The 21092-nt window shown below is 31.4% G+C and overlaps 2 protein-coding genes across 2 annotated transcripts; one reads left to right on the forward strand and one right to left on the reverse strand.

The window, feature by feature from the left end:
- The first annotated feature begins 977 nt into the window (after positions 1-977).
- Positions 978-5764, forward strand: LOC131633167 (bifunctional purple acid phosphatase 26). The gene is made up of 10 exons (XM_058903885.1): positions 978-1192; positions 1274-1501; positions 1575-1775; positions 1982-2093; positions 2272-2498; positions 3095-3233; positions 3835-4055; positions 4213-4334; positions 4561-4722; positions 5436-5764. The coding sequence occupies exons 2-10, from the start codon at positions 1334-1336 to the stop codon at positions 5506-5508; spliced, it is 1425 nt and encodes a 474-aa protein (XP_058759868.1). The 5' UTR covers positions 978-1192; positions 1274-1333; the 3' UTR covers positions 5509-5764.
- Positions 5765-6419: 655 nt separating this feature from the next.
- Positions 6420-15046, reverse strand: LOC131633156 (synaptotagmin-5-like). The gene is made up of 12 exons (XM_058903878.1): positions 14559-15046; positions 14425-14473; positions 14229-14349; positions 13297-13418; positions 12669-12770; positions 12421-12495; positions 11429-11508; positions 9759-9909; positions 9419-9649; positions 7285-7581; positions 6942-7055; positions 6420-6734 (listed from the first exon to the last, which is right to left on the reverse strand). Exons 1-12 carry the CDS (start codon positions 14768-14770, stop codon positions 6588-6590), a joined length of 1701 nt encoding a protein of 566 aa, XP_058759861.1. The 5' UTR covers positions 14771-15046; the 3' UTR covers positions 6420-6587.
- Between the last annotated feature and the right edge of the window lie 6046 nt (positions 15047-21092).

Raw genomic sequence — 21092 nt, forward strand, 5'->3', positions numbered from 1 at the left:
TACATCTACAGAAGCACCCAACATTTTAAAAAACTAGGTTTATTTCATAGCTGCATCTACGAAACTAGCTAACGTTTCATTTGTTTCGTAGATGCACCTACGGAACATTTTGAAGCTCCAAATACGCATCAATGGCGTCTATTACTGTTCCATCATTCTAAAAACCTATTTTTGGTGGCTAACTCGTCCGTTTTACACATCAAAAAAATACCTACATTGTCTCTAAAATATGTTTCTAAAACTACCTAATGATTTCTACACCTAAAAGTGTATTCAAATGAAACTACGAGAAATACTTGAAAATAACTCAAAAACTCAAAAACTTACCGATTAAATTGATTTTTGAACGAGTTGGAATGTGTTTACCGTTGTTGTTAATGTTTATTGCCGGATTCGAGAGAAAACCATGAAGTTTGTTGGAAGTTTGATAATTTTAGATTGAGAGAGATTGAGAGAGTAAAGAAGATGAAAAGAAAAGAATGAGGGAGGAGAAGAGTCTGACGCGAGTTTAACATCAAATTGTTCTGTAGATGCATAACAGGAAGAATTTTGTAGATGTACCTACAGAACAAATGAATTTTGCCAAAAAAATATATTTCTGGAAATAAATCTACGGAAGCAGAAGTTATTTTTAACAACGCGCATGGTGCATTAAAGACCCAAAGGAGAATTGAGAGTTTCTTTAAGAGTATACTATCATTTTGTCCCATTAACTTTCTTTTAAAGACATTTTTATCTATAAAAACTTAAGTGATTTAAATTCTGAAACTATTTAGAACAAAGATATAGTTTAAAATTAACAGGATCACATAAAAATAAACCATATCTCGTTAAACTATTAAAAGTTCAGACATTTTTAAACACACTTTTTAAGATATACTGTATTAAATAAAATTCACATGTTTAGAGTAACATTAGTATTTAATAAGTCTTGAGAGTAGGTAATCATTTTACTGCATACTTGAGCATTAATCGGCGATGTTTACAGACAACATCAAGACTCAAGACGGAGCAAATCGGAAAATTCGGACCAAATCATTGGTGACACGTGCCGATCCAACTTCCATGTGTTTCTATGTTTCTACGTGTATATGCACCATACCACATCAATATCTCTATATATCAACCTTATAATCCACGTTTCCCTCAATCATTACTTCACTCACTCCTTCTGCAAATGCTTCAACGAACGGTAACTTTCTCTCTCTACATTCATTCTCCGATTCTATTACTCGCTAATCGTTTCAAATTGATTGGATCCAAATTGATGCAGGTAGTTTACACTCCGTAGGTTGATAACCAGGAAACCCTGCGTGTTCACGGATATTCAAAGATGCTTCATTTTGTTCTTGTTTCTTTTGTGTTCTTCGCCTCTATCAGAGATGGGTCTGCAAGGAAAGGGATCACTAGCTCTTTTGTTAGGTCAGAGTGGCCATCTGTTGATATCCCACTTGATCATGAAGCATTTGCAGTTCCAAAGGGTTATAATGCACCTCAACAAGTATGTCTTACAATACATCAAGGGGATCTCTTTTGAATTTTGGTTGATCTATTTGTGTTTATCTATTTGTTAGGTGCATATTACTCAAGGGGATTATGAAGGAAGAGCGGTAATAGTCTCATGGGTGACCCCAGATGAACCAGGGTCCAGCCATGTACAATATGGCACATCAGAGAAAGAGTTTCAAACTAGTGCAAAAGGCACTGTTTCAAATTACACTCTCGGCGAATACAAGTCTGGTTACATTCATCATTGTCTTGTTGAAGGCCTTGAGGTACTTGTTTCAAATTACGAGACTAGAATTATCATCATCCATGTTATTTTATTTTGAATGTCAAAAGTGAAATAAATTGGAAAATGGAGTCTAACTAAGAGCACAACATATGTTTTCATTTTCGAATAATTGCATATGTATATGGTTCTTATTTTTCATGTGTTGAATGCATTAATTCACTTGATTCAGCTATTTCTATATTTCAGCATGATACCAAATATTACTACAGAATTGGAAGTGGTGATTCTTCTCGAGAATTTTGGTTTGAAACACCTCCCAAAGTTGAACCAGATGCCCCTTACAAATTTGGGATCATTGGTACGTTTTCTGTCTTCCCACCAATACTCTTCTTCTAGAATATAGTCTTTTGCATCCTTAATTGCAGATTGTTTCTACTTCATAAACTATTATCTATCAGTATTTCATTTTGCTTTAATTTTTCTCATAGTTTTAATTTTGCTGTTCTCCAAAATGAATAATTATATCTTCATTTCAGGTGATTTGGGGCAAACATTTAATTCTCTTTCCACTCTTGACCACTATATAGAGAGTAAAGCACAGACTGTTCTATTTGTTGGAGATCTGTCTTATGCAGATAGGTATAAGTACAGTGATGTTGGTTTACGGTGGGATACATGGGGCCGATTCGTTGAAAAGAGTACAGCTTATCAGCCATGGATATGGAATACTGGAAACCATGAAATAGAGTACTTTCCCTACATGGTAGAGTACTAAAGAAGTTTTAACTTTATATTTATTTTCTGGACTGAGACATGTACATGTTTTCTTTTTAACTACAATGTCTGGACTGGTTTGTTCCTTTTCTCAGTGGTATGCATGATCTTTGCTCATGTCAGCATACTTTTAAGTCTCCCAGTATTGTGTCCTAGTTAGTTGTTGCCCATGGAAAAGCCTAATTGTTGTATTCATATTTACCAAATTTGATTTAGCTGACTGGAGACTTATACGATGGATTGCATTATAGATCTTCTAGACTATGCCATCCTTTCTGTTCCTATTGTGTTGGAGAAAACTTTTCCATTCCATTGGAATTTTGGAAGTAAGCAAGCAGCTTAAGATATCCCACATGTCAAGTGACAAAAAAACTTATTTTGTAAATAAAGAGCGATTTCCTATTACATTTGAGTCCCTCTTCGTATGATATGCTGAAGTAAATGTTACTCAGATTGACTGTATTAACTTGACCTTTGTGTAGCTTCTTTTAGTATAAAACTCCAATTTTCTCCTGTTGTCCATGTTGACCTTTATGTAGATTACAAACTTAACTCTAATATTTTGAAGTAAATCTGCTTGACCAGGGAGAAGTTGTTCCTTTCAAGTCCTATCTTCAACGATATACTACTCCTTATTTGGCGTCCAATAGCAGCAGCCCCATGTGGTACGCAATCAGGCGCGCATCTGCTCATATAATTGTACTATCAAGCTATTCACCATATGGTAACTAATCTCCTCTTTCTCTAATTATTAATATTTCTTACATGTTGTTTGACAATTATATTCCTTTGCAAAATTAGGCTCTTAGCATTTCATAGGCGTAAAAAAATTGTATGCTCCACCTTAAAAGTTTTAGTTGGCTATTATAATATTTGTTTCTCATCTTAAAGCACCTATGTTGTCAATAGCGCGCAATAGCAGAATAGTGATAGTAAGGTTCGGTGCTTTCTGAGATTAACGACATAGTAAACCACTAAGCTTAGCCGTTTATTCTTCATGGCAAACATGTGCTTTCGAATATTGATCACTATTAAAGAAACAAAAAATAAAGTTCCCTAAATAAAAGCAAAACTGTCCCCTTCCAAGAAGCAAAACGGCTAAGCTTAGTGCTAGGTTGTAGGTAGTTTGTCATTAAGAATGACGATGACCTACGTTCTTATGTTTGTAGGTCTTAAGAATATAGACATTATTTGAGAGCTATTTATGTTTTTGTCAACTGCCACCTTATTTATGTTTGTAGGTCTTAGAAGTATACCTAGTCTTCTTTTGAAAGTCTTGTTTGCTTTGTTTTTAACATTTACAACACATTGATTTTTCATTACAGTGAAGTATACACCACAATATAAATGGCTCGCTGAAGAGCTGACTCGGGTTGATAGGGAAAAGACACCTTGGCTCATTGTTCTCATGCATGTGCCGATCTACAACTCTAATGAAGCTCACTATATGGAAGGTGAAAGCATGCGGGTGGTTTTCGAGAGCTGGTTCATCAAGTATAAGGTTGACGTGATCTTTGCTGGCCACGTCCATGCTTATGAAAGATCGGTATGTTTTTCATCCCTGCTCATGTTATATTTTGGTCCTTGCACCATACATGAAGTTGCATGTTGTTTTGCTGCTGTTAGCTTAGGCAATATGGTTCTTTAGTCATGTGATGTCACATTGGATTCTTATGTGTCCATTGTTTCTGTCCTGCTTTCAGTATCGAATCTCCAATGTCGATTACAACATAACAAGTGGTGCCCGGTATCCAGTAGCTGACAAATCAGCTCCTGTGTACATAACAGTTGGAGATGGAGGAAATCAAGAAGGTCTTGCTTCTAGGTAACTTAAACAAGTCACTTTGTCATGTATAAGGCATTTTATCTCCTTTAAAAAGGGTAATCTAGCAACATATTTGTTTTATTTTATTCATTTATTTTTATTTTTTTGAATTTTTATTTAAAGAAAGCCCTGTGTATAAGATTTGATTCTCTTAAAAGGTTTATGTCCTTGGTTACCATTTATTAAACATATTTCACATGTTTTAATTTTGTTATTGGTCCTGAAGGTTTTGGGATCCTCAGCCAGAATACTCTGCATATCGTGAAGCAAGCTATGGACACTCCACATTGGAGATAAAAAACAGAACCCATGCTATCTACCACTGGAACCGCAATGATGATGGCAAGAAAGTTGCAACTGATTCATTTGTATTGCATAACCAATATTGGTAGGTTGACTAACCATTTTCTTGGCTTAGCTATCACTGATAGTAGCAGGGAAAAGTCTGTCATTGTCTCGCTGTTGTGATGAATTACATGATTGAATTGAGTTTAAAATCATTACAGCCTACACTCTGGTATAAACCGACAATGTGTTTTTGTGACATTTTTCTCTTTACATATTGATTTCTCTGTTGCACAACCCAAACACATCTCTCTATAGATTATTAGAAGACTTACATGAAAATTCCAAAATCTGGAACTTGTGTAGCACTAGGAAAATAGTCATTATCTAAGTAAGTAAAGAGAGAGAAATAAAACAGACAAAGGCATGGAACCCTGTTAAAGGCTAACCTGACAAATAATTGTTTGCACTTGCACTTTGCAGGAAACCCTTTTTGGCTGTTGATGATATATTAAGTGATATATAAATCAACACACATAAGACATCCCAACCATCAATGAGGAAAAGTGTTAGGTCCAGAACTCAACAGTTGATATTCTAATATAGTCACAATCTATCATTTATGTGCACGTAACATGGCTCGTTTTTTATTTTTAAACAGAAGTTGAGATTATTTACTGTATTGTCTAAAGTAAATGGCCCAGTTTAGCGGAGGATTAAATCAATAATCTGATTTCTTGTTAGATGTTTGGTGTGTATTATAAATTAGTAATTATGTTCATTCAAAGGATAATTTCCTGAATTCTGGTTATGCAGGAGAAACAATAGGAGAAGAAGAAAGCTAAAGCATTTTCTATTGAAAGTTATTGAAGAAGTTGCCAGCAGTTAATAAGAATTCAAAGCAATCTCGTATTTGACGTTCTGCAAAGAATTAAAACGTGCCTCCTCATAAATATATGCTGCTCAATAGTCTTCGAGTGAGTGAAATGTTGGTTGTCAGAAATGTTTCCATGTACTGGCTTTTATCTATGTATCGTTCAGTGCTAATAAAATATTGAACTGATATGTATGTATTGGGAGAAAAATGCTTCAGACCAAGATATTCCTTATTATTAAGGATAATGATGGCCAAGTTGCTTGTTCAATCTTATTATAATCAACTGCTTTGCAATTTAAAGAAAAGTTAGGAGATGAGGAGGAATGGAAAATGAACTTGGTATTCCAATCTCCTCGGGCATTTACGTTATAACAATCAAAGGCTTTTGAATATAAAATCACAAACAAGAGGCATAATGCATGCATGCAACTAAAGAACGAACTTCTGAAATTAGTGGTTCCAAATTATACTTTCATTAAGAATCCATTATCACTAGATATATAGACAGTGGGTTTACTTTAAGATTTGTTACATTAAAAAAATACAGTTAAGAGTCGGATTAATAATTACCTTTTATAAAACATTTATTATTGTAGAGTATATTAAAAGGATTTATTTTGTCTAAGTCTATTGGTCATAATTTCACCTCTTCAAACTTCAAAATGAATAAAGTGAGATATTGCAAAAAACTGCATCTTGCAAAATAATGTCTTTACATATCTAAACTAAATTGACTTACCGCGACATAAAAATGATTTAATTAATATAAACTATCATTAAACTATCGATTAATCATTAACCATTTGATCACAAAAACTGTTTGATCATTATCATTACCATTTCCAAAGTTGCACATGAATAATTGTACTTTGTTTTCTATACCTATGAATATTAAAGTCATGTTAAAAACTACTTAGGTTCCATAATGGAAAGGATAATCTGATATAGAAAAATGTATGTATGTCTTTACTAGGTCTAGTGATACAAAAATTTACATTGCTTGCTGTAAGTGTATCAAGATACAATGTGCACAACAATATATCCACATACTACAGTCCTCTATAAATTGATCAGAAGGTATGAAGGCAAATTTAAGAATCACGGTAAATTGATTGTGGCATCCACTTGAGATGCAAATTCAAATAGCCAGATTTTGCACCATCTAGCTCAAAACGTTCTTTGTATTCTCCTTCCAGTATCACTCTGGTAAGCGTCAATATCACTCTGCCCATGTAGTCCTGCATCAATTAAGGATACAACTTAACAAGTGAACAAAATTACAAACTTAAAGAATCCACCATGACTAATAGTATAGTTTATTTGCACTTATGGCATGTGTTTAAATTTAACACTTGTTTAGTAATGAGTGCACAGTTATTTTTGAACGGATAATGTAATAAAAAAAGGCAATCTTCGTAACCAATTCAAGGTGCAAAATTTATTACCTTTCCAAAGGTGTCATGGTCATAAACTTCAACAAGTAGCATATCATGTAACCCATCCTCTACGACAAAGTCAAATGTTTGATTCCAAACAGGATTCAAGCTGTTGTTCACAACCTGAGAAATTAACAAACTTTCTGTCAAGTTATTATGTTGATAAATAATGCCACAAAATTCGAAAGGGATGTCCATTGTAGATATCTTTCCCCAACACTGAATAAAGAAAAAACATCTTAACATGGATAATAAAGTTCATCACCAATAACAGTTGAAAGCTGATCTCTCATTCTCAAAATGGTTTCAAAAGTTAATGCAATTTGTGGTTCTTGGTCCATCAAAATCTTACCCTGGTTTTGTTCTTTGTTTCTGCTTTCTTTAATGTAAGAACAACAAAAGGATCAGATTTCCCCATGAAATCCACGGCAGGCAAGTCTTCGGCTGATATCACAGTAATAGAAAGGACTCCTCTAATAATAACCTCTTTTTTCTTCTGTGCAGCTTCATTTTCATTTCCATTAGACTCCACTCCATTTGTTGAACTTTTAATAACCTTTTCCAAGGATGTCATTGAGTAGCTGGGAGAAAATGGGTTGGTAAAGCTATTCTCTGTGCCATAAGGACAATACAAAAGCTCCAAATGTACCTAAACAGAAAGAGTAATAGTTATAGCATGTCTGACTTTACTTAACTATCAGGTGAAATTACTTTTCATTTCATAAGCTCTTGGTAAGATTTCTATTGTGTTGTTTCAAGCACAAAATAAGTTAATCAAAGCACATTTAACAAAGAAACAAATACATTTATTATGTCAGACAAACATGACACAACAGAAAGTAGTTTTGACAATTGCTTACAAGCTAAGAAATGAATATAAATCCATATTGACTAGTAAGAAATATGAAGCTCCTGACAACACCACAACAGTCTAACAACTTAAAAATTCGAAAAATGTTTCAAGAGTTAATTTTATTTATTTATTAATATTGTAATACCAAAATAGATAAAACTAGTCACTTCTTAGATACTTTCTTTTGAATATGCTTCTACAAATTTCCGGAAAACAAAAGGTGCCTGAGGCTTGTGAACCGATTTGAACTTGCGCATGGACACCTGTGCTTACAACCCACAAACTGCATGTAAGTATGTGATTTGCACAGAATGAATTTTTAATTGCTTAACTACATACTATTTTCACATGGAGCAACCAAGATAATTATAACGTAGCTTGTACAAACCAATCTATCCATGGCACAACCATTTTCTTATATTCTGTACGAAAATGCTTATAGACCATGTGAGTTGTGACAATCCACAAAGGATAGAACTTGTGGTTTAAGGTCCTCACTCTTCAGAATGCAACCTAATGTTGTTTTCTAACATTCATAAATCTTGTACATTGTGAAACACCAATATGAGTGTTCTATATTTTCAAAAAATATAAATATATTTATATCCAAATTTCAATAGATATATGATGTACGATAAATTATATTATAAATCTTATATACTCAGTTTAGAAATAAATTTACTTTAAACCCTCTTCATATATTTTTTAGTTAATATATTCATACTTTTTATGTGTGTGGCACAATTATTAAAGTTCAAAATATGTGAAAAGAAACAACTCAGCTAGAACCTTTTATATTACTGCCCTAGTTAAGACATATCGGTGTATTGACATAGTTTAAAATTGTCAATGAGTTACTTTTACATTATTTGACATATGATTGAAAGTAACTTTTTTAACACTTATAGCCGGAAAAAAAAAAAAGAACTATTTACTCCTAATTACTGATTGAGAACCTCAGAATAGTTTTAATAATTAGTAAGACCACAAGTCCTTCTCATTCTTTGAGTATATGGGACTTTGACTCCAACTGCAAAATACAAAATATTATATTATGTGTTATAAGTTTTTAAGCTATATATAAAGTTTGCACATATGGACACAACACAAATTACAGTGATTGCATTGGTCGGTAACTTGGAAGTGTTTTATTACTTTTGTTAGTATATGTCCTTGACCTTGATGATTTTGTATGGCTGAATGGCTGAGATTACTGGCCAGATTTATGGTCGAGGTAGGACCTGCTTGTTTACCCATACTTTTGACATTAGGATTTGGGGATTCCAATTGATTTTGAAATACCCAAATATCAACTATTTATCGGGAAATCTGAAAGCCTTTTCGTTAACTTTTATGTACAAATTATTAAGTGTTTTGGTAACAAGTATACTCTATCTGGTCTCGAATATAAGCAAAAAAAAGTAATTGCTTCAATTATAAGCAAATTTAACTACTTTCACTATATTTAATCATTTCACTCTATCTTCCAAATTGATTGCATTCACTAACCCATTAGTGTGGGGATGAAAAAGGTAAACGCTGGAGTCGTAGAAAATTTAACTAAACCAGGAACCTTCCTGACAATTAATAATTTTAATCTAGCAAGCCATATATGTAAGATAAGGTTTCTTACCTGTCCTCTGTTCTTGTTATCTCTTTGGATCTCCAAATCCTTGACCAACTTCAACCACACATCTTTTACTTTACCAGGTTGAAGTTCACTAAGCTTTACGTCAGCACATCCAATTAATTCCGATGCCTGTAAGCCCTCATTATCATACACTTTAACAAATAAGTGCTGAGTGGATGCATCTTCAACTATAAATTCAAAGTGTTCATTCCATATTGGATTCAAATCATTGTTCTGAAGAGGGAAAACAAATTAAAGTTACTCCTAGGAATGAGGAACCAAAAAATGCTTGAGAAAGAAAGAGCGAGAGACAGAGGCGGCAAGGAAAGGGAAACTAACTTACAATTGTCTTGCTTTTTTTCGTTCTGTTGCGTAAAGGTCGTATGTACAATACAGCATATGGATCTGATTTTCCAATGATATCCTTGTTTGTTAATTCCTTTGCTTGCACAAGCTTGACTTCTAATATCCCCACAGGCTTCAACTCCAGATCACTGAACAAGAAAATAAAGAAAGGTTTGAAATGACAAATCTGTGATGTAATCCGTCGATATCATAGTGAAAGTAATTCAGTGATAAACAACTTGTAAAAATATAGAGAAAAAAACTGAAAATCATTATATTTCATAATTAGTAAGTCTAAGTTAGAATAGGAGTTTAGTATCAACAAAAAAAAAGGAGTTTAGTACTAATATAGATAAGGGTCGGTGTGCTTTATATTTTGTATGACAAACACCAATCTAGTATCAGTCATTAACCTAGGTCTCTATACCTAAACCGTAAACCCTCTAATTTCAACATACGTTAAACAAATAAGATTTTCTGCGATTTATACAGCCATGTGAACTGCACTACAAAATCTGTCTGGTCACCCTAGTGTACTTTGTGGAGTGCGATTCAAGAAAAATCAAAAAATCAGAAATTTGTCCCATTCTATTCTGCCACAAAGATGAGGCGTTTAGAATGGAACATGAGACATTCCGAGAAACCATTTTTGAAGGATTTTGAATCTGCTCGCGTTTGGATGAGGGCACGACTAGTTTTAAGGTTTCTTCTGGTATTTTTGTAGTAAGAGGTGATTTCTAGAGAGCGGGAGAGAGAGAGAGACAAAGAGAAAACTCTATAGGATTTACTGTTCTAAGAGTTTGGTAATCTTACGAGGTTATCTAAGCATTGGAAAACACTTCCAAACACCATGGGATTGGGCGATTCATATATTGAGAGGAGAGATCGAATTACAAATGGATAGAAATTAAGAAGGGTTCGTATGAACTTGTTGAGCTAATTTCTTGTAACTCATTTAGAATCTCTTGTTGATCCTCTTGATTGGTAGTGGACAGGAAAGTTGCTTGGTAAACAATTTTTGTGTGTTGATTTTTGTCCTTTATCTTATTCTTATTATGGTTTTGCTTTCACATTAGTTCATATGCTATCATTGTTTGAGACTATTTAATATTAGTTGTCCCTGTTCTTATTCTTTGGTGTGTTTGATCTTATTTATTTTCATTGTTCTTATTTCAATTTGGTTGTCATTGTTCTTTGTCCCACATATCATATTTCTTGGTGTGTTTGATCTTATTCGTTTTCACAACATACTTTAAAAAAGATAATTTGGTATAATTATAACCTGTATCACCGAACTAATTCTAGAATCTCATTTATAATTCAATCATCACTTATACTATTACAGATCACATGCATATTTGGATCAACTTAATTTGAGGAAATAATAGATTTATTTACATATTCCTAATGAAGCTTTGAAAAAGAATGAGTACCTTCCTAAAATCTAGCTAAAATTAATACGTACCATCTTCTGATGGTTTCACTTCATCTAAAATACCGTCAAGTATTCTAAATAGAACCTAAGAACACATTCTACTAAACTGGAATAGAAGCTTGAAAATATACCAAAAGATGAATAACTTAAAAGATCGATATTGACAAATAGATAAGCAACAATAGTAAAATTGAAGTGTGCTTGAGTGATCCTTTCTTAATTTAATTTATTACCTATAATCTCCAGGCAAGATGGGTACAATTTTTCTCACGGGCCAAGTAATAGAATCTTCAACGGCATCCCGAATTGCCCCCTGTTATTTACAGGCAAAATTATTAACAAACATTAGGAAATCAGACACCCAACTAATTCATCTAATAGGAGAGATGGGGAAAGAAAGAAATACAAGAGAAGTTAATAGAAAAAATAATAAGCACAACGAACTAATCTGTTAATGAAATATCGCAATTGTAGGTATATACAAAAATATAGATTTTATTACCAATACCACCGCTATGCACACACACATACTAAGACACTCTAAAATCTAAATTACATGGTGAGGAAGTAAGATATAAATATAAAAATAATTGTTTAATATTTCAAAATGGCATTTATTTATAATTCTAAACCTTTCATTAGTTTATTTAACAAAAAAACTAATACACAAGTAACTTTTGAACGTTTTTTTGACAACAGGTGAAAATCAAAGTCCACCTTCTATTCTCTTCGTTAATAGTATAGATAGTCGGTGAGAAAAGATAGAACTCAATTCTGACAAGTCACTCGAGAACAATTTGCTTTTCAATTACCGAAGTATAATATTAAAATATTGCCATTGCATATAAAATAATAGTGTAGTGAAAACCAAATAAATGGCAGATCAGAAAAATAAAATATGAATCAAGAAATCTATTTGAGTTGATAGAACTCGTTCTTTAAACAACATTGGAGTATATGGCCTTTCAAAAAAAAATGGTGCATGAGTCGTTACTTTTAAAAAAAAAGAAATTAACAGTGTACCCTTAAACATAGTGACTACTCTGAAGATGCAATAGATTTAAAGTTACAAGTTTCTGCGTCAAGATTTGAAGGGCTATCAAATAACATCATGTGCTCTATGATCATGGACATGACATATTCATCATTGCGAGATGTTAAGGTAGGCAAAATAATTATGAAAAACTGCAAAGGGACATCATTAACAATTAGTTGTAGTTCAAACCTCAATTGCATCGTATAATCCAGGTATTGTTGATATGTCACCACCAATGACTTTTAGTGTAAAATCGAGCTTTTTCTGTAAGTAAATTTTCAGAAATGATTAAATATATTACACATATGTGCATCAGCTTCACAATAGAGTACTTTGGCTCCATTGTACGACAAAAAAGATGATAAAATCCTTTGAAATATTAATCTTCGTGCAGTAAAATAAATAGGAGATGAATGAGTTTTGGGAATATATCATACCTTTTGTCTTAGTGAATAGCAAATAGCTCCAAAGCCTGGAAATTCTTCAACCAGCGGCTTAAAAATCAACCTGAAGACACCTGTAAATCCTATATTTTTAACCTGAAAAATGGAGAGCGTAAGATCACAAAACAAACAATAACACTTTTAAGGAACAACCTTCGGCAACTTAATATCAGTGCTTGTGGTCAAATGACTAACATCAAACAATCAGAAAATTGTAGTAAAAACCATCCATATAATTCTTTAAGGATGTTAGCAATCATGACAAAGGAAGGAGGAGGAGTTCTATCCTCATATAAATGGAGTGTCCTTAATGTATTATATAAAATCCAATAACTCTAAGACTGCATTCAGTTTGTTGGATTACATCTGGTTAAGTGCATTATAAGAGTTCCGGCGTTAAAATAGTTTGTTTGAGTGAAAATAAAAAGATAATATTCGGCATTAGTCCTTAAAAATAGGGAAAGGAAGAAAACTTTCGATAACCTAAGTAACTCGACCATTTGAAGGTTGTTATAAATTTTCTGCTTATAAAAAAAATGGACCATTTGAAGTCATCAAACCAGCTACTAGGGAAAAGTACTAATCAGATGTGCAATGGCTGTAAAAATGCTGAGAAAACTACCTGCACGGGCAGAGCAACACCAATGAGAGTTTTAATATCAAGTATAATACTGGGATTACCATCCCACTGCATTTCTAACTCCATTGTAACACCATCTCCATCATCTTCAATTATAGTCACCCCTAAAGAAGAAAAATGAACAAATTAGAAGCTTCAAAGAAGTGCAGCGCATCGCTTATACATTAAACTAACCTTAACAAACATGACAACCAAAACTCTCGTCTTCTTACACAAAAGTAGCAACTAGACCTTATGTTTTGCACAAGGTCACTTAATCAAAATCAAAAGGTAGGAATCAACAAATAACCATATAATTATATAATCCTACCAGGCTGCAATTCAATTATATATGATATGAGTTTAAAAATGAAGAGCATGAAAGTTTATTTGATTTTCACTCATTGATGGTTGGCCTAGGGGATTTAGTTTGGGAAATCATTCTCGACACCATAGATAGAAGCAGAGACCAAAACTTATAGGGTTGGAGTGAAAACGGGAAACTAATTGCCCACCATTTGGCAAATTATATAAAGAATTATTAAAATTTGAAAAAATTAATATAGTCATTACTAATATCAGCTTAAGCTTTTCAAGATAGTACTACTACTGGATTTGGCATCGTTTGACTAAACAACTTAATTAAGCGCTTGTAGCATAAACTAACACTTAAGTGCTTGTGTATAAACAATTTCTATAACAAAAGATAAAATAAAATCAAATTGTTTTCATAAGCTCTCCCAAACAGTCTCATGAGTGTTTATGTTGGCAGATAAACTCAAATAAATCAATCAAAACAAACTAGTGTTTAGGTCGGCATATATACTCAAATAAATCAATCAAAACGAGACTATAACAAGTTTTACTATTCTCAATTTTCAACAAACATATATACAAGTAACAAAAGAAACGAATAAGAATCGAATTGAACAAACCTGTAAACTGTGGTGCAACAGTACCAAGGGTAAACTTGGAAAATTTGAGAGCAGACAAAACCGTAGGTCTGTATTCTTCAAGAATCGGTTCCACCGAAGTCTTAATAAGCTCAGAAGCAGCCTAACAAAACAGAAAAAAAAATAATAAATAAAATAAAATTAGCAATAAATGTAGAAGAGAAGATAAAGTTGGTACCTCATTGACATAGGGCCAGATCTTGGTAAGATGCGAATTAAGCCAATCTAACTGAAAATTCGAAGAGTGTGTTAATGAGGATTATAATTACTGATTATTAATTAATACAGAAATTGAAGAAGATTAGAGGACTAAACTTTTGTCTGGAGGAGAAAACGACCCAAGAAGGGTAGAACTGAGCAGGTAAGAGTTTTCTAGAATCATCGACCGACATTCTTGCAAAAGCGGCGATGGTGGTTGCGAGCTGGGATCGTCGGGCGGAGCGGGAATTCTCGGCGCGGACGAAGGCGACAATGATGGCGAGGCCGACTAGGATTCCGAGCACCACGCCGACGATGAAACCCATTCTGCGAGAATCGCGTTTCCCCTTTCCCGGAGAAATCGAGGGATTGGGGGTTGAAACTTGAAAGTGTGTATAGTGTGAGTTTGATAAAGTGAAGTGTAGTAAAAATAGTTACAGTTTACGAGAAGAGTGAAATGAAAAATGATTAGTAGTAATGATGGAAGTTGAATCAGTTGAGAGAGAGAGTGTTGGTGGGAATTGTTTGCGGCTTTTTCAAGTGTTGGAACGAAGTCACGCTATCTTCTTCGGCTTTTTTTCTTATTTTTTTCCGTGTTTATGCCGTCCCGCTAATTAAATCGATCAATCATCATCATAAATATAGTATTTTAAGATAAGGTCGTTTTTTATCGATGAATTCGATTAATTTTACTATGGGTCTCAAAATTTCATTGCGATTAATATTTAACTATTTATGATGATGAATTTATTTTTTTTGGCTTTATACCACCGGTTTAGTCCGGTTCGGGAGCGAGTTCTGGCATCAATTTAGCAATGGTTGCGATTAATATTTAACTATTTTATTATTTTATTATTACTTTTTAGATATCAAAATTTCAAACAATTATTTAAACCTGAAACTATTTTGAATAATTTTTCATAAAAATTAATTTTAAAATATATTTTTTTGAAATTATGAATTTATGATCATTTTTATTATTCTAAAAAAATTTATAAAAAATATTTAAAAATAATAATTTTTAAAGTTAAAAAAAATTAGTCTTCTATCAATAGTAAATAAACATAAAATAAAACAATGTCAAACTCAATTATGTACGAGCTACATTTTTAAAGAGTGATTTGCTTGACATGTACACGGTTTTTAACTTGTATTTTAGTTTTTACCTCTAGTATTTGATGTACTGAACCATCTAACCTAATTTAAGAGTTATTTTTAGTATCAAGTAGTTCTAATCTCCTCTCGATTACAATTGTGGAGGATTGAATCGTAATTTCCCTACTAAATCTAACGTCAATCATCACTATACCAACTAACGATTTGTACGATTCTTAACTTTGATGTTTTACATAATGATTATCTCAATTTCTCAAAAGAAAATGAGGTATTTATAGATGATGTAAATAGTTAATATTTTATGTTTATATTTGAATTTAGAGTATATCATATTATTGATTTCGCTTAAATAGCCAATCAATCCCTATAGATTAGCGTATTTTTGTTTTTCGTCCTTGTATATTGTATTTCTGCAAGTTTCCTGAGGATTTTAAATTTAGGACTAAAATCAAAAGAATTTTAACATTCGTATATTATTTCCAAAAAATAAAAAATACATCAACTTACCGGATCAATGGACTATTTAAGTCTATTATAACATAAGTCATTTCTTTATTATTGTTTCAAAATAATAAAATTCTAAGAATATTTTGTTTGTTTAATGAAATATTAAATATGATTCAATCATGATATTTTATTATAAATACATACATTATATATATATTCGCGGTTCAGTTTGGATTGGTTTTAAAGATAAAGCTTATCCAATTCAAAGATAAATTTATTTGTGGTTCGGTTCGGTTTTGGATGATATATTAAAAAAAATTGATCTGATCTGATCCAATTTAATGAGATTTAATTTAGATCAGTTTTTTAATATCAAAATTAAAAATTATATTTTTATTACTATTACAAAAATACTAATAAATCATAGGTTTCATATAATATATAACATATAGTGTATTAAAAATTAATATTACAAAATGAGAGTGACCGATTATGTTTTCAATAATAAAAATAAATAGATTAAATCTAGTTAATAAATATTATTAAGAAAATAGATAAAATCAAGTTAATAAATTCACGTCACATATCATACTAATAAAAAAATAAATATGTATTAAAATATATACATATGGTTCAGTTTGTTTTGATTTAGATCAGTTTTGAAAACTCAATCTGAAATGTGATTCGAACCGAGCAATTTTCACAAAATAACATCCAATCACATTTAATAAATTTTATTTTTTTCACAAATTTCATTTTTTGGGATCAATTTACGATTTTATTTAAATTATTTTGGATCTAAACACCCTAATAGCAAATCATCCTATCAATGCTCGTAACTTCTTACTATATTTTTAAAATGTAACTTATCATTTTAATTTTCATCTTTCTAAATTCTACCTCCTTTAACATAATTTTTTTTTTGGTAAGAAGTAGTTTTCTCACTTTAAATATCACACTTTAATATATAAAATAACTATTTATTATTTTAAACTTCTATACTTAAATATAATAATGTAATTTTATCAAAATTATTTCCCTTAAGTATATTATTATTGTTTGATGGTTATTCTATTAATCATATAAATGGACACTAATTTTTATATTAATATATTTATTTCTTTTATAATATTAAAAAAATATACAAATTAGTAAAATAAAAAACTCATAAATAAATCATATTAGTGGACATCTATTTTAATATGAATGCATTTATATCTTTTAGAAAATTTAAAGTTTATAAGTTAATAAAATAAAAATTCATAAGAATAGAGGTCTTTTGGTTTCTAAATATTTTTTGTTTGAACTTTTATGCATATGTGATTATGTTTTTTAATAACAAATTATCTTATTAGTTTGTCAATTTTTATTATAAATTATATTATTTTTAATATTTTATACAATTCTATATTTCTTCTTTCAAATGTAACTTTAAAATTAATTTGGTCCAAATAAAATAGTTAAAAGAATTTGTCATTAAGTTTTTATAATTTATATCACTATTAATCTACTACCTTTATAGCACCTATTATCATTTAACATTATAATTTTTTCAACTTTTTTTGTTTAAATAAGTAGTCACACCAATCACATTCATTTTCCTCATGTTTTCATTTTCATTTTCATAAACTTTCTCATTCATTTTCTAACTATTATGTACAAGTCTTGAAGATATATACAAAAAATTTATTGAAATTTTAATTTTTAAATGGTAAAAAATATTATTTTATTTACGTTTTATATTTTTATTCATTTTCTTTTAATCTTTGACGTCATAATTGTAAATTACTCTTTTGAAATGACTTATATGGTAGAAAATAGTTTGACGATACTAAAATTGTACATGAACAATAATATTGTGAACCTTTTTTAACAAGATATGTTTGTTTTTTTTCGCCCTCATATTTTCATTTTTATTTTCATAAATTTTCACATTCATTTTCTAAACTATCATGTGCAAGTTTTGAAGAATTATACAAGATTTTAATTGAAATTTTAATGGTTAAATGACAAAAAAATTATTGTCTTTATGTTATTTATTTTTTACTCATTTATTAAAAAAAATTATTGTTGAAGTAGCAAATCGACAAGTAAAAGATTAGAAGTATATATGTCTATAGCAACTCACTTCTGGGTATTAGATCTGAATCTATATTTAGAGTTTAGAATCCAATAGATGTTCATCCTAGATCCAGATTTGAAGAATATATGTCTATAGCAACTCAAATTCAAACATAAAGCAAGTAAACAAGAACAACATCGATAAAGATTTGTAAAAGAGAGTTTATACAACACTATGATCAACAAATATACATACAATAAGAGTAAACTTACATACGAACCTAAATAAATGAGATTACAAAGAGAAGAAGGAAGAAGAACCAAACATTTCTCGCGGTGTCAAGACGATTGATGAGAGAATCCTACTCCGAATCATCAAGATGCTAGCCCAAATGTTGTTTTCTAAGCCTATCTACCAACAAATGAAGTTGATGGAGTTGGGAGAAAAAAAATACTCAAACCATAACCTTAAAATCTGATCTAAACCTATTTATATAAGTTTCAAAGCCGCAATGCCCGCTTAGCCCGCTCAGAGGCCGCTTAGCGTGAAATCTGATGTCTCGAGAAAAATTTAGCACTTATTTTCGCCATAGCTTTTGAACCGTATCTCCAATTTATGCACGGTCAGAGGCGTTGGGAAGCTTATTCAATGATTTATATTAAAATGGCTAAATATCATTGCTTTAATACCTACAAGAATGAGATAAAAATCAATCAAACTCAATGATATTTACACGATAATGCAACTATACACAATATTTACACAATAACAAAATATAAACATATTTACATACAAGTTAAGGGTTATTTACTATATTCAAACAAAATAAGTCGATAAGTGCCACAAATATATATATACAAATATAATTACAATTTGCCACTTATTAACTCTCCCCAACTTAAAACATTGTTTGTCATCAAACAACCCAAAGAAACAAAAGTAACAATAAAAGAATCATGAATCAACAGATTTGGAAAACGAAAAACAAATGTATGGTTCAAATCAAAAACGTACAAGCAAGGCAAAACTTACCACTAAACTACAATGATAACATTAAAACAAAACAACTCCTAAATATAAAACACATGTCAAAAATTATAAAACAATACATAGTTCAAGCACACAATTCATCGGTAGATGAATAACAAAAAACACGAAAGATTTAATTCTCACCCAACAATCAAGTTAACAACTAGTTAAATTATTCATTCATCAAGAAAAAACTCATATTGAACAGTATGAAAGTAAGAATCACAAGAGCTTTCAAGGGTTGTAATTGGACTTGGGTAACAAAGAAGGATCATTTCTAAAGCTAATGAAACGAAATCGCCTAAACCTGCGAGAGCAATAGAATCACACACATCCAAGCAATCAAAAAGTTTTATTCACCCTCTCACTTTGCTCATTTGCTACAACCTTGATTTTATTCACACTTTTTTCCTTTTATTTCTCTTTTCTTTTTCTTTTTATTTTTCTTTTCCTTCTTCACATTTTTTTTCTTTCTTTTCTTTTTCCAACCACTTATTTCTTTTCAACCACAAAGTAGTCAACACATGAGCAACCAAAAAGTGCTTTCCCCAACTTGAATACAACCGAACATGTAATGTGAATGCTCTCAACTTTCTAAGGCAAGGAAAACAAAATCAAACCACAATTTATATGGTTGAAGGATCAAGTGTTTAAACAAATTTAGAATCCATACAAAAATTCAATGAGGAAATAGTTAGTTATTTACAAGTTCAACATTTTTCTATACCAATATGGATCATGACATAAAGGTTCACAGGGAAAATTACTTTTGGCTGGGTGGTTACGCTCAAATTCAAAAACTGCCTCGATCATTTTCATGCTTTCATACACATCAATACAAATATAAGATTAAACAAAATAAAATCGAGTTAACAAGAATGTTGGTCTCCTGCATATAGTAAACAATGGAAGCTCCTCACAAAAAGGGTTTTGTTCTAAAGTGATTAAAAATTGAACAAGTATGGCAAAAGAATGAATGACATGAAATTTTGTACAGAAGAAAAGTATCCTAATCATGCTATGTTCTAGAAAGCGATAAACAAATACCTTGCAAAGTACCAACTTCAAACAATATCATTACTATACATTCGCAAGTTGAAATAATCAAACTTTGAAAATCATTACATGCAACTTCAAACCAATCGACCAAGATTTGAGTCCAGACAACAAACAAAAACATTATAAAACACTACTATTATTTACTACTCTAAATAGCCTTGGTGAAAGTGGGAAAAATGGACCAAGCCAAACAAAAACTTCACTGGCGCACAACAGGGCATGCTAAGCGCTCTCGGACCATGCTATGCGCATGAAGGAAAGCAAGGTGCGCTAAGCACGCAAAGACTGCACTCAACGCGAGCACGTGTGTGCAGAAAAAAAATCATATTTGCATCTAAAATTCCACGCCTTTCATCCACCACACCTACAATACCTCAAAAACACAAATATACAGAATTCACAAATGTTTGGGTGCCTTCCAACAATCGCTTGTTTTACGTCGTTAGCTTGACGCCTGTATTTTTGCACATTCCTCCAAGTTACCTCTTTGCACGATTAGTTTTCAGCGACACCTATTCCTAACCAAACACATTAGCAAACGTGAAGAGAAATAAATATATATATATGATATTCACAAGTACGCAAAACATGTAAAAATATACACTATGGACAAGTATCGAAACATGTACAAATATACACTATATGTACAAAGCTCGAAAATATAGAAACTTTTGCATACAATTCAATATCTAAACACTAATCCCCGACAAATGTTCCATTGTGTTGAAGAATTAAAGCGACAAGCAAAAAATTGGAAGTATTCCTGGTTTTATTGTCTCCACAAGGATCGGTGTGAGGGAAAGAATGTTGTTCAACAGTTTCCGCATTTCTGAGCTTGGTTTTGAATGGGTTTAAAATTGTAAAGTAAGAAAAGTAAAATTATGAACAAGAAAATAAATACACTCCTTATAGAATAGAGAACTTATCAAGTTTTG

Source organism: Vicia villosa, linkage group LG1 (assembly GCF_029867415.1).
Source record: "Vicia villosa cultivar HV-30 ecotype Madison, WI linkage group LG1, Vvil1.0, whole genome shotgun sequence".
In the NCBI taxonomy this organism is placed as follows: Eukaryota; Viridiplantae; Streptophyta; class Magnoliopsida; order Fabales; family Fabaceae; genus Vicia; species Vicia villosa.

Coding starts and splice junctions, on each gene's coding strand:
- LOC131633167 (XM_058903885.1), top strand. CDS start 1,334: ATGCTTCATTTTGTTCTTGTTTCTTTTGTGTTCTTCGCCTCTATCAGA. Junction 2,499..3,094: donor TAGAGTACTTTCCCTACATG/GTAGAGTACTAA, acceptor CTGCTTGACCAG/GGAGAAGTTGTTCCTTTCAA. Junction 4,056..4,212: donor TCCATGCTTATGAAAGATCG/GTATGTTTTTCA, acceptor TCCTGCTTTCAG/TATCGAATCTCCAATGTCGA.
- LOC131633156 (XM_058903878.1), bottom strand. CDS start 14,770: ATGGGTTTCATCGTCGGCGTGGTGCTCGGAATCCTAGTCGGCCTCGCC. Junction 13,419..14,228: donor TGTTGCACCACAGTTTACAG/GTTTGTTCAATT, acceptor TTTCTTCTTTAG/GGGTGACTATAATTGAAGAT. Junction 9,910..11,428: donor ATCTTGCCTGGAGATTATAG/GTAATAAATTAA, acceptor TTTCTTGTTCAG/TGATCTGGAGTTGAAGCCTG.